General features: G+C 50.0%; 1 protein-coding gene across 1 annotated transcript; it reads right to left on the bottom strand.

Annotated features, from left to right (window-relative positions):
• Positions 1-697: 697 nt before the first annotated feature.
• RASSF10 (Ras association domain family member 10) lies at positions 698-2,183 on the bottom strand. Its single transcript, XM_056491922.1, has one exon. The coding sequence runs from the start codon at positions 2,085-2,087 to the stop codon at positions 774-776; it is 1,314 nt and encodes a 437-aa protein (XP_056347897.1). The 5' UTR covers positions 2,088-2,183; the 3' UTR covers positions 698-773.
• Between the last annotated feature and the right edge of the window lie 10,939 nt (positions 2,184-13,122).

The raw sequence follows: 13,122 nt of genomic DNA, 5'->3' as shown, positions 1-13,122 counted from the left end.
AGATGCTGATCCCACCCGGGAGATGCTGATCCCCACCCGGGAGATGCTGATCCCACCCGGGAGATGCTGATCCCCACCAGGGAGATGCTGATCCCCCTCGGGAGACGCTGATCCCACTCGGGAGATGCTGATCCCCACTGGGAGATGCTGATCCCCTCGGGAGGTGCTGATGCGCCTGGGGAGGTGCTGATCCCACCCGGGAGATGCTGATCCCCCTCAGGAAATGCTGAACCCCCTCGGGAGACGCTGATCCCCCTGGGGAGGTGCTGATCCCCCTCGGGAGATGCTGATCCCCCTCGGGAGATGCTGATCCCCGCTGGGAGATGCTGGTCCCACTCGGGAGATGCTGATCCCACCCGAGAGATGCTGATCCCACCCGGGAGATGCTGATCCCCCTGGGGAGGTGCTGAACCCCCTCGGGAGATGCTGATCCCGGCTCAGGAGCGCGTCCTGGCCCTTTGCTCGCTAAGAGCTCACCCGGAGCAGCCTTGGACTACAGCGTGGGCAGCCGGAGGGTTAAAAGGCCCGGCTAGAGAAGCTTCAGAGGGACGCACGCGATTTTAAGCAGCGAGCAATCCCAGACGCGAACGAAACACAAACACGCCGTGGGTTTTCTCTTCCTTAGATAAAAGCACCGGCGAGCCAGCCCGAGCGCTGCCCGCGGACGACTAGTCAGAACAAGTTGCAACTGCAGAACTCAAATTAAAATGTTTCCTGCGCGCAGACCGCCTCCCGCGCCGGGAGTTTCCGCGGTGCCCGGTGCGGGGCGGGCGCTAGACGAGGGACTCGCAGACGGGCAGCGAGTCCGAGTCCTGGCTGTGCATGGAGCTCAGCCCCGTGTCCGAGTCCTCGTCGTTGTCGGCGCGGTCCTTGCGCAGCCAGCCGCCCGCCGGCCGCGCCCCGCACGGCTCCGCCGCCCCGCACGGCTCCGCCGCCGCCTCCGCCACCTCCAGCGTGCCCAGCGTCTCCAGCAGCCGCTGCAGCTCCCGCTCCTTGTCCTCCCACGCCCGCTGCGTGCAGTCCAGGTCGCTCTTGACGGCCTCCAGGTCGGTGCTCAGCTTGAGCCCGATGTACAGGCTGGTGCTCAGCTGCGTGCGGACCCGTTCGTGCTCCAGGTGCAGCTCGCCCTGGCCGCCGCCGCCGCTCAGCTCCGTGGTGTCGCAGTCCGTGTCGGCCTGCCCGGGCCCCGCCGCCAGCTCCAGCTCCTCCCGCCGCCGCTTCATCCAGCGCTCGTTGAGCTCCTGCTGGATCTCGGCGGCCAGGTGCTCCAGCAGCTCCTCCTGCTGCGCCCGCTGCTCCTGCAGCTGCAGCACCTCCTCGCACTTCCTGGCGTAGTCCTCCTCGGGCCGGCCCGGCTCCCGGCCCGGCTCCCGGCCCGCCTCGGGCTCGCCCGTGCCCACCAGGTAGGTGTCCTGCACGTAGTTGACGCCGTGCCGCTTCATGCGGTCCAGGTGGATCTTGGCCTCGTACCTGTCGATCTCGCGGTCCAGCTCCCGGAGCCGCTGGATCTGCTGCCGGATGGTGTGGTCCTGCGACAGCACCAGGTGCACCAGCGTCTCCATCCTCTCGGCCGACGAGGCCTCCCGGGCCAGCGGCTGCTGCCGCCGCTTGTTGATCTTGGCCAGCTTGCGGAAGGCTTTCCGCACCACCCGGCGCTGCCGCTCCTGCGTGAGCGCCAGGCTGGCCCGGGCCGCCCCCAGCCCGCGGCCGGGCCGCTCCCGGCTCAGCACCACCCGCGCCTCGGCGCTGCGCGGCCCCGCGTTGGGCAGCGAAGCCTCGCTGCGCACCAGCACGAAGCGCACGTTCTCCTGCTCGTCGCCCCACGCCACCCAGAGCCGCAGGATCTTCGTCTTGTTGGGCAGGATCCTCTCGAAGCCGCGCCACTTCTCCACGATGCAGTAGGAGTGCGGCGGCCCCGACAGCATCCCCCCGGCGGGCTCGGGCGGCGCCGGGCGCTGCCGCCGGTGGTGGCTGTCCTCCAGCAGCACCCGCACCACGTCCGAGCAGGTGGTGCGCCGGGACAGCCCGGAGATCAGCTTCTCCTCCTGGCAGATCCACACCGAGATCTTCCTCTCCTCGGGCTCCATCGGGGGCGGCTGCGGGCGGGCGGCGGGGGCGGCGGGCTCAGCGCTGGCCGGGCAGCAGCTCCATGGGGAGGGAGCGCTCGGCGCTGCCCGCCCGGCTCCGGCGCGGCCGGGATGCTCTGCCGTCCCCTCCCCGCCCGCCGCACCCCTCCCGGCCGCTCCACCCCTTCCTGCCCGGTGCGGGGCTGGGAGAGCCGGCCCGGTCCGCCCTCTGCCCGGTGCGGGGCTGGGAGAGCCGGCCCGGTCCGCCCCGGTCCGCCCCGGTCCGCCCCGAGCCCCCGCGGTCACGGAGCCGCCGCTGCGCGCACTTCGGGGCGCTCCGTGCCCTCCTCCTCCTCCTCCTCCTCCTCGGTGCGAGCGAGCGGCGTCGGGGATCTTCCCAAAGTGCCGAGGGACAGGAGCGAGCCGTGGAGCTTCAAAGGGAAAGCCAGAACTAGTGAGGAATTTCCAGTTTTAGTAAATCGTCCGCCTGTAATTAGGAAGCTCGTGTTTGTGAAGCGCTTCGCAGATGAAATATGCAAAGGACGGGGATGTCTAAGCGTTATTAAAATACTAGCTGAGCCAGATTTTAATGGGAGCTTGCTGCGTGCTTTGATGGGAACGGGATCGCTCTCGGAGCGCGGATTAAAAGGAGAAGATGTGGAAAATAGTAATAAAACGCAGGGCTGTGGCGGTGATTTTCACTGATTGCATCGCAGGGTTCACGGACCCGGGCTTATCTAAGTGATTTAAAAGTGCTATAATGGGCAAAGAAGGAAAACTTTCTCAAACCTGAAGGCTGACCCGTACCTTCCGAGGGAGTTTTAGAGCCAATAAAATCGCTGTGCCGTGCAGAGAGGGCTCAGGTTTGTGTTGCAGCCGGTGGAACAGAGCAGTCATGGCATTGCAGCCTAACTCCTGCCCTTCTGCTGTTGGGAACAGCCGAGCTGGGGCGCACCAAACAGCGAGGGAACTATTACGTAGCCTAATGTCCTCTTTTCCTCTAAAGTAACAGGCTCGGTGTGGGAAGTGCTTGTGCCAACTTCTGTATTTCTGTGGCAGGGCCAGTCCCTGCTCCGGCTGCGTAATTCGGCTAATTACAGCGTGGTTTGTGACGTGCAGCCTCCTGCCCCGCCAGGAAGTGGCCTGAGGGAGCAGGACCACCGGCTGCCAGCATTCCTGCAGCCCAACATCACAGGGATCACGCTCCTGCTGCCCTTTCCCGCATTGCTGCAGGTCAAGGGATTCCAAACCCAGCGTGTTGCAATAAGGACACGCGAGATAGGGGTGATGGGAGAGGGCTGGCTTTGCTTCCTGACCACAGCCACCTCAGCTTAAAGCTGCATATTCCTGTCCCACGGCACAGCCTGGCACTGGCAGCTCCAAGGGCAAGGTGTTCTGCTCTCAGGATGTGCCAGAAGTGCTGGATGGCCGTGCTCCGTGCAGGTTATTCCCAAGGTGCGTTGGTTATGCCTAAAATCATCACCCCCTCCCTGGGTCAGAGGAACAGTGGCAGTCCTGGAAGAGAAAAACATGACCTTAACAAAGGTGGTCAGGACTCTGGGACACCCCTGGCAGCTCACACTGCCCCAGAATAATAGGATGTTGAACAGGAAGGAGATGTGAAACGGGACACTGTGATTCAGCTTTGACTCTGGGAGGGTCAGGGTTTTTTAAAATCCCTTCAGGAGAGTAGGAGAAGAAGGCTTGTTGCTTTCATCAGGCTGGCAGAAAGTTGGAAAAACAGACCATTCCTTGTTGTCTTCTGAAGAACCAGGTGCAGCAAAGGGATTAATGAGGCAGTGAGAAACTGCCCAACTCCTTTACTGGTGGTTCCTTGCCTTTCCCGTTTAGTTTTGATCTTGTTTTACATGTGTTTCCTATGAGAATGTCTGAACCTATTTTCTCTTGGCAAAGAACAGTACAGGAAGAGCAGGTTGTGATGTGAAGAGGCACTTTATGCTCCCCACAGGTCAAGCTGCTCCAACTTGTCTGACTGCCTGTATCTATCCAGTACCCAAGGCTGGCTTCGTGCAATGGAACTGGAAGATGATCCTTCCATCTCTCCTTGACCACATCTCTGTCCATGGAAAGCTGGTTTTGCCTCCCCAGTGAAGCCCCCAAGGCAGCATTGCCAGAGAGAGGATGAAGATGCTGGCAGCTGGGTTGGAAGCAGTAAGAGTACAATTAAGATTAGGAAGGCAAACACTTGATTTTGGTAGGATATATCCATCAGATGTGTGTGTGTGTGTATGATCTGTGGTTAAAAAGATGACATTCAAAATTCACGTTGCTGCATCTCAAGTTTAACCCTCAGGAATTTGGATTTAGGCTGTCTGCAAACCCAGGAAACTGCTGGCAAAGCTTCCAAAGTTTGAAGTGCTGTATCTGAAGCAAAGTTTGGGCCCCTGTGTGCTGAATCCCAAAAGGCAACTGAATGCAGGCAACCTTTTGCCTTTTCTCCCAGCATCCTGCAGAGGAAGGTGGTGCTCTTATCTCATTCTAAAGATAAGAATGCTCTGGCCTGAGGGAATCTAGTGCCCAGCCTGAGGTTGTACAGCAAGGCAGTGTCAGTGTCACAAAGCAAATCAGGTTCCCTCGCTCTGGCACCAGTAGCCACTGAACCCCATCCTCTCCTCCTCTCCTTAATTATTCCATGGGAAAGGGAGATGAGGAGGAGGGCACGAGTTCAACAGCTGGAGATGGTGATAGGAGCAAAGTGCAAGCTCAGCAGACAGCATTTACCCCTGGTGAGGCAATGGAGGCAAAGCTCCTCCAGCCAGCTGTGCCTGCATCCCACAGCACCCAGCAGAGTCCCTGGGATAGCAACTGGGGGAAGGACAGCTGCTCCTCTCTGCCCTCCCTTCCCCACAGAGCAGTGGGGCAGGACATCTAAAACATCTGCCACAAGCATAACTGAAATTTAAAATGTAGTAACTGTGGTCTGCTGTAATGCAGAGGCTGTTTTTGTACTGCCCCATCAATGCTCTTTTTTGAAGCACAAACTTCCTTGGCAGAATGCTATCCAGAACTTCCTTCATGGCCTGTATTTTTTTGTTTGTTTGTTTGTTTTATAAATTGCAAAAATTCCAAATTGATGATACTCTTAAGAGCTGCCTAAGCCCCAAAAGGAGATTTATGAGCTTAATATTTTAGGCTGTATTGAAAAGCTCAGGTCCAGGTATAGAGTGGTTTATTTTTATCCACTACAGGAGAATTACAAGGCCAAGTGATGAGAAATCAGATATATTTTGGCATTTCACACAAAGTTCTTTCTATTCTTTCCTTTTCATTGAAGTGTGCAAATAAATTACCAAGTCTTTTGTAATAAGAACAGCATTCCTATTATGGGGTTGGATAGCAAGGTGTCTGCTTTGTTGTTTTTTTAAATTTGAGCTGAACTATCAGAATGAAATTGCAGCCCTGATATTCTTTGCAAGACCTTATTTTTTATTCTTTAAAACTAAACCAAATAAATACAAGTGCATTTTCTGCTTCCATTATTTGTATAGCAGGAACCAAGAGGAAGTCTTAGAACACCATTTGAGACACATATTAATTTCTTTCAAATGCATTTAAATGGGGAAAGTGTAAGGGTATTTTTCTTTTTTTCCACGGTGAAGTTGCTTTTACTTTTTAGATCACTCTCAGGACAATTTACTTATTTTTCCTGAGGTTACAGTTCAAAAGAATACAGCCTAGGTGGATGAGCAAAGGCAGGCTGGAACTGGTAATCTTTTGAGCCATCACTGTCTGGAGAAGCTGCTCTTTGTTGTGATGCTGAGCAGCAAGGCTGCTTTCCCAGCTCCTCTAAATCCCATTTTGTGGGGTTTAGCTCTCTGTCCCTTTTATTTGCTGCTTTCTAACATTTTGCCCCAACAAACACAGGTGAAATCCCAGGACAGAATGGGGCTGGGAGTGTCACAAACTTCTGCCATGGCTGCTGGCCTGTAGGATTGATGAACAGGGAAGGGGCTGCTGGAGCTTACAGGTCACTGTCTCATGAGTGCTCTTCTCTTTTGTACCCAGTTTTTCCTGATGGTGTAAAGCTGGATAACCAAATCATGCTGTGAATAACCAAATCACCCCTCCTTAGCATGCACAGGATGAAACTTGAAAAGTTACCCCTGGAACAGCTTGTAGTCTTGGGCTTAGGCCTGGAAGAAAGTTGTTCAGCTTGTATCTGAGCAGCTTTAGACAGGAGAGTGCTTTTGTGCTTTTTACTTCCAGATGTTCATGTCCAGATGAGGACATGGAAGGAGCTGCACTCTTGTTAAAGATGGCTTGTCAGGAGTGTGATCAGCTGCTGAAGAGCTCTAGCAATAAGCTCTGTGACCTCTTGACCCCTTTCCTTCAGCTCCTAGCAGCTGATGGGTGCTGCCTGCTTCTGAACACAACCAGTGCAGGAGGCACATCTGGAATTCTGGAGTCATTCCCTGCCTCCCATGGCTGGTGGTCCCTCCATCCTTTCAAGATCCCTTTGGGAAGACTGTGGTGTGGCCTGTTTGCATAATGGCAGCTGATAGTGGGTGATACTGCTTTGGCTTCTTCATCCAACTTCTTCTTTTTTCATGTGCACACACCCAGAGTACAAGCAGGTATGTCAGAAGGAAACTATCTGCAGTGAAATCAGTGGGGGCTGCGTGGGTAAATCCCTCTGCAGAGCTTTCAAAGGGCAGGAACATCTACAGACTGCCATTAGAGAAAATTGTAGAGATGTATATTTATATTAAAGTGCAGCCTGGCAGTCTTGATGTGCTAGATGTGATCTAAGTGCATGGGAGGAGACTGCCCCTGCCTTGGAGGCTCAGCCAATGCCATGCAGCAGGGTTTGTTATATTTATTATATTTGCTATATATATTTCTTTGTTATATGTATTCTTAGGAAAGAATCCTTCTCCCTTCACACCTTTTGTTTCGGATTTTCTTCTGATATAAATGAAGAGGACAGAAGGAGAAAAGTTTTCCACTTCTCATAAGCATAAAAGACACACAAAGCTTTGACCCTGGGTAAGTCAGCAGAGCTGCACCAGTAAACTTTGGGGGAAAATACAAGACAGATCAGTCTCAAATGATGGCTACACCTTCCTTTTCCAAAAAGTATCAACTGTATTTGAGAATGGTTTACTATTACTGCAATGGATTGCTCTTGGTTTGAATACTGCAGCCTGGGCTGTGGTCATCATGAAATGGTGGAAGGCAGCAAGGAGGGTGTGCAGCAAATCCTAAATCCTGGATTCAGGAGAGCAGAATTTGGCCTCTTTAGGGATCTTCTTGGTAATGTCCCATGGGATAAAGCCCTGAAGGCAAGATGAGCCCAAAAGGGATTGTTAATATTTAAGGATTGCCTCCTCAAAGCTCAGGTGTGGTGCGTGCCAACAAATTAAAAGTCAGGCAAAAATACCAGGACACCTGCTTGGATGACCAAGGAACTCCTGGACAAACTTAAATGGCAAAAGGAAGCCTGCAGAGGGCAGGAAAAAGGACAGGTTGTCTGTGAGGAATACAGAGAGACTGTCCAAACATTCAGGGATCAGCTCAGGAAAGCTCTGACACAATTAAAGATTCTGTCTTTAATATAATAATAATAATAGGGAAATTGAGGACAACAAGAGAGCTTCTATAGGTATGTTGGTGATAAAAGGAAGGCTGGGGAGGTGTTTAATTTACATTTAGCAGTTCTCTAATCCCTTGAGAACATGTCCAAGTGTCTCACCTCTTTCCTTAGTTTTGACCATGAAGCTCAATGTTGAGATTTATCACAAAGGCTTTTAACTACTCCAAATGCTCTTGTGGGTTCCCCCCACTCCAGCTTGGAATACACCTTGTCTTCTGAGTAGGGAAGCACTGTGTTCTCAGTAGCACAGATACAGAGTTTCCCACATAAATACTCAGATTAACTCTTTTTCAGGTCACTTTTACATCTGTGGAAGGGGCTGGAGCTTTCTGGCCTTAATGGGGGTGATGGTTGGTTATTAGTGGCACCACATATCAGTGGCTGGCTTCTTTTTTCTTCTGCCTTCTCTCAGAGTCAGCATTGAGGCACAAGAAATGGATTTTCATGTTTGGACTCAGCATCCCTGCACCCAGGAGGAGATCAGCCTTGGCATTAGGTCCTGGCAGGTGAGCAGGGGGTTCCTCAGCATCCCTGCACCCAGGAGCAGATCAGCCTTGGCATTAGGTCCTGGCAGGTGAGCAGGGGGTTCCTCAGCATCCCTGCACCCAGGAGCAGATCAGCCTTGGCATTAGGTCCTGGCAGGTGAGCAGTGGGTTCCTCAGCATCCCTGCACCCAGGAGCAGATCAGCCTTGGCATTAGGTCCTGGCAGGTGAGCAGGGGGTTCCTCAGCATCCCTGCACCCAGGAGCAGATCAGCCTTGGCATTAGGTCCTGGCAGGTGAGCAGGGGGTTCTTCAGCATCCCTGCACAGAGGAGGAGATCAGCCTTGGCATTAGGTCCTGGCAGGTGAGCAGGGGGTTCTTCAGCATCCCTGCACAGAGGAGGAGATCAGCCTTGGCATTAGGTCCTGGCAGGTGAGCAGGGGGTTCCTCAGCATCCCTGCACAGAGGAGGAGATCAGCCTTGGCATTAGGTCCTGGCAGGTGAGCAGGGGGTTCCTCAGCATCGCTGCACCCAGGAGGAGATCAACATTAGGTCCTGGCAGGTGTGCCCAGCTCATTGTGCTCCCAGGCAGCTCTGTGCCCTGCATCCTGTGAGGCAATTCCACAAATTGAGCCCTGGGGTTTAATTACACATTATTTGGGCTGGAGAGCACTCAGTGACGTGTGTTGCTGTGTGTGACTCTGAAATGTCACCCCACAAACATGTTCCCCTGCAAAGCTGTCAGAATCAAAGCTTTGTGTGCTAATGGGGTCCTATTTCTGTGTCATGTGTTTGCATCACTGACATCCTTTTCTCCACAGAAATATCCCACAGGGATCTTTCCAGAAGCTCAGAAACCACCCTGAAGTGAGTTATGGTATTAGCAGGATGATGTTTTGGCAGATTGGAAAGAGGACAGATGAATTCTCAGTGTTTGAGTGAACAGAATTTTCAGTATTGCCAGTATTAGCACGAAATTGTTTGTGAAAAAATTTGTTTTTGAAGTCTGTACTGAGCAGGCAATCTGTTTTACCTGTTCTGGTTTTATGATCAATAGTTGCTTTCAGCTTTTGTATTCAGATAAGGTTTAAACAGGCAGCTATGAATCCTTAGGTAAGAAGTGTAATTTACTTTTCAGTTATAATGAAATCCTTACTGAATTAAAACTGTGTGGTTATTATATTCTCCAGCCTCATTCTCTCCAGTTGTGATCTTCTAACTCTGCAGAAAACATTCCCTAAGTCTTTCTTCTGAACTTTTATATTATTTCTTCAAGACATTTGCATCTTTGACTCATTTCTAAACACTTTCTTTTTGCATTTGTGGTAGATCATCAATGTTGAATCAAGCCTTTATGAGGAGTTCAGATGAGTAAATAAAATTTATAGGTGCATAAATAAGTATGCTTTAAAAATTATTTCAACAAAACATAATTCAAAAGAACTTAAAGAGAGGATGAACTGGATATAGACAGTGCATATTCCCTGACCCCATTCTGACACTGACTGTGGCAACAGGATTAGGTCCAGAGACCAGAATTCTCTTTAGAAAGCAAGAAGATTTCTGTGATGGCTTTCTTTCCCTTGAGCAAATACAACCTGAAGGGCAGAAAATAAAAAGAGGGGCAGCTCCAGCTGGTGAAAAAATGTGGAAGATCTCAGGAAATTAGGGTTTCCCTCAGGATGGCCCAGCACAGGTCTGGGCAAGAACATTGTAGGAGACACCTGAATTGTTTAGAACTTGTTGCACTGCTGTTTGCAATAAAAAAAAAATATTTTACTTTATCTTTTTCCTTCAGCTTAATAAGACAGTGTGAGCCCCAGCTAAGGAGTAAGTATGAAACTGCCATGGAAGTGATGGAGAAATGACATCAAAGTGGAAGAGAAATAAGAAGAGAGAAATTCAGGGGATGTCAAGAAAATCTGCTTAAGATTTTCAGATAGATCAGTCTGCTCTGACACTTTCTAGAGCTTTGTTTGAAGCAAAGTGGCAGCAGCATTGAGAGGAACAAGAATTGGCACAGCACTGCAGAATGTGGTGAATGATCTTGGCAGAAATGGGGACAAACCCTCCCAAAACCCTGCAGGTATCACATGAACAAGGGGACGGGCTGCTGACCACTGTGCCTGCCATCCTGTGTCCTGCTGGGCTTTTTGCTGAGCTGAGACCTGACAACAGCTCCAAAAGTGAGCTTGTGTCCATCTCACTGTCACTGGGGGAAGAGTGATGCTCCATGCATCAGCAGCTCCCTGCATTGGAATTCCCTTGTTATTGCCAAGAGCCTCCAGCCTTCCCTTTGCAAACAATTCCCAGGAGCAGTTCCCTGGGGTTTCTGGGCTGGGTGCATGCATTTCTCCCAGTGCTCACAAAGCCAGCTGTCAGGAGCTGGCTCTTCAGTAGGAAAAATAGCACCAGAAGGTCACATTTGTGGTGCTTCCTGGCCATTAATGACTGAAGAGCAGTAATTTTTTAATGATTTAATACCTGCCATCTGCAAAGGCTGCTGTTGTAATGGCACATATATATTTTGCATCCAGACTTGTGTGTCACTAATGAGTGCATAAAATAATAAATAAAGTTAATTTGGGTGTGTTTTATATGCAGAAAACAAATGAGTCTCTTACTTCTGCTAGGAATATTCATCATAAATCAGATTTTTAGTAGCTTAAAGTCAATTAACTTCTTAAAGCTGTGATGGCTTGCATCAACCTAAGCTTTGGTCCAGGCATTTTTTTGAAGCTGTACTGCCTACAGTTTTTTTTTGTTGTAACTCATGGCAACTTTTGAATCCTATTTACTTTGTTTTAGCAAGGAAACTTAATTTCATTTGTCATGAGAAAAAGCAATTTTCCCTCCAAAACTTGGTCAGCTAGTTGTTTTTGAGTCAGAGGCACTGCATAAGCTGAGACTAAAAAATTCTTGACCTCCAAACTTAAATCCCTCGTTGTTATGACAAGTCCTCTATTCCTTTCAGCCTTTCATTCCTCCATTTCATTTCTATCCTCCTTGTACCAACATCAGTCATTGGTTTTGGCAGTGTTTCTTAACCTTTGAGCAGGAAAAGTTAAGTGATTTTTTTTTTTTTTCCACCTTAGGGTTTTAGCACCCTTGACAGCTCAAGGCCTGGTTTTTTGTTTTTTTTTCCTTAGGAACTTGTCAGTGTCCAATGTTCTGCTCAGGACACAGCCTCAGGCTTGTCAATTTGTTTATGGCTTTGGGTGTCCAGCCCCAGAACATGCTGTGCATGACCCAGCTCCACTAAAATTGCTTCTGGGGACTGGGCAAGATGCTACACAAAATCAACAAAGTAAACCAATCAATTAAAAAAAATAAAATAAATGAGGGAAAAGTGGACTGAACTGCAGCCTTCACTGTGGGGTTTGGGGTTTTTGAAAAGAAAAAGAGGATAAAAAGAGAGAAGCCACACATATTTGGCAGAAACTCTGGTGTTAGTAGCATAGAAGCAGAATAGACCTTATTGAAAATCTCAGTTGAATTACATTCTTAATGAGTGAAGACTTGGTCCTGGGCTGCTGCCACCAGGCTTCAAGGAAAGCTGGAGGTGCTCAGAGCTGTATGGCACAGTCCTCCCAGTCTCCACAGCCTAGGGCAGGCTCCAGCTCATCTTCCCTTTATTACAATACCTGCTTACTCATCCTGCAGCCCCAGCCAGTGATGTGAAACCTTTTGGCAGCAAGGAGCTGAAATCCCAGATCAGCATGCTGGACAGTGAGGGTCTTAAAGCACAGCAAAACTAAATCCTGGGAAGGGGAGCAGCTGCTTGGCAGAAATATCTGGGTGTCCACAAAGCTCCCACCATCTTTAATTAGAGTTGGATTTGGAGGAAAACTTTTAATCCAAGGGTTGAGATGAAACCTGAGTGCAGGATTTGCTCAGTTCTTAAACTTTCTGGAAGATTTGGTTTTCTTTATTTGCTAGTAGGGCTGATAATGGTTGCCAAAAGAGGGGTTGGAGTTTCTCCAGGTAAGCAGAGCTCTGGAGAGGTCAGGGCCAGGGCTGGGGTCCTATCAGGAGGCTGTGCAGGCACAAAATTGACTTAAAATTCTCTCTGGCATTATTGGCTCCCACCTCCCTTCTCCTTTTCAATCAGAAAGTTTGTTTGAAGGGAGATAATTTTACAAAGTGCTGAGCTCAGTGTTGCAGAGCCTCTGGCATTCAGCAGGAGACTTGCATGCTTTTAATCTATCTCCTGTGTTCCTATATTAAAGGAAATGTTTTCAAAGTGATTTGAGCAAGTTACCTGTGTGAAACCTGCTAACAAATAATAGGATATATGTGTGTAACTGTTACTTCACTTTCAAAGTTTGCCCTAAGGAGCAGAAAAGATTTCTCATTGCTAGAAATTTCTTTTATTTTCTTTAAAAAAAAAAAAAAAATAATAAGGAAGAGAAGAAAAGAAAGGCTCTTGTATGTGATCTTTCATTGCTGTCTCTCTTCTGCTGGCTTTAATCAAGCCTCCCACCAAGGTCAAGGGGAGTTCTGGCTGATTTACAGGCTCCAGGAACTGGGAAGCTGATGCAGATTTAGTGACTTTTTCCACAGGACCAAAGGAAACAGTGGAGGCAAGGAGCAAATCTCAAACCTCAGTCATTTCCTCTTCACCAGTGTTTCCCTCCTTGAGGCAGGAGATCCCCACTGATTTGAAGGCTGAATTCTTTGAGAGATCCTGCCCAGGACTGCAGAACTATCCTGTCAAAGAGCAGATCCTGCAATTTTGTGTTTGGGCTGGTGAATTCTCCCATTTTTTAGTGTCTTGGAGGATGCTGAAGAGATTCAGGCAGCTGTAGCTCCTGTCTTTGCTGATCCTCAGCACTGAGCAGGATCTCATTTATTCTGTACAGTGCAAACCTGCAGAGCTGTGGCCAGTCTTGGAGCACACTTTGGCTGCCCTTTAATTTCCTTGAGCTGGTGGAATCCTCTCCAGAGATGCAGGAGCAGG

This window comes from Oenanthe melanoleuca, chromosome 5 (genome assembly GCF_029582105.1).
Source record: "Oenanthe melanoleuca isolate GR-GAL-2019-014 chromosome 5, OMel1.0, whole genome shotgun sequence".
In the NCBI taxonomy this organism is placed as follows: Eukaryota; Metazoa; Chordata; class Aves; order Passeriformes; family Muscicapidae; genus Oenanthe; species Oenanthe melanoleuca.
The sequence above is the reverse complement of the archived record's forward strand: the minus strand, read 5'-3'. Positions and strand labels throughout refer to the sequence as shown.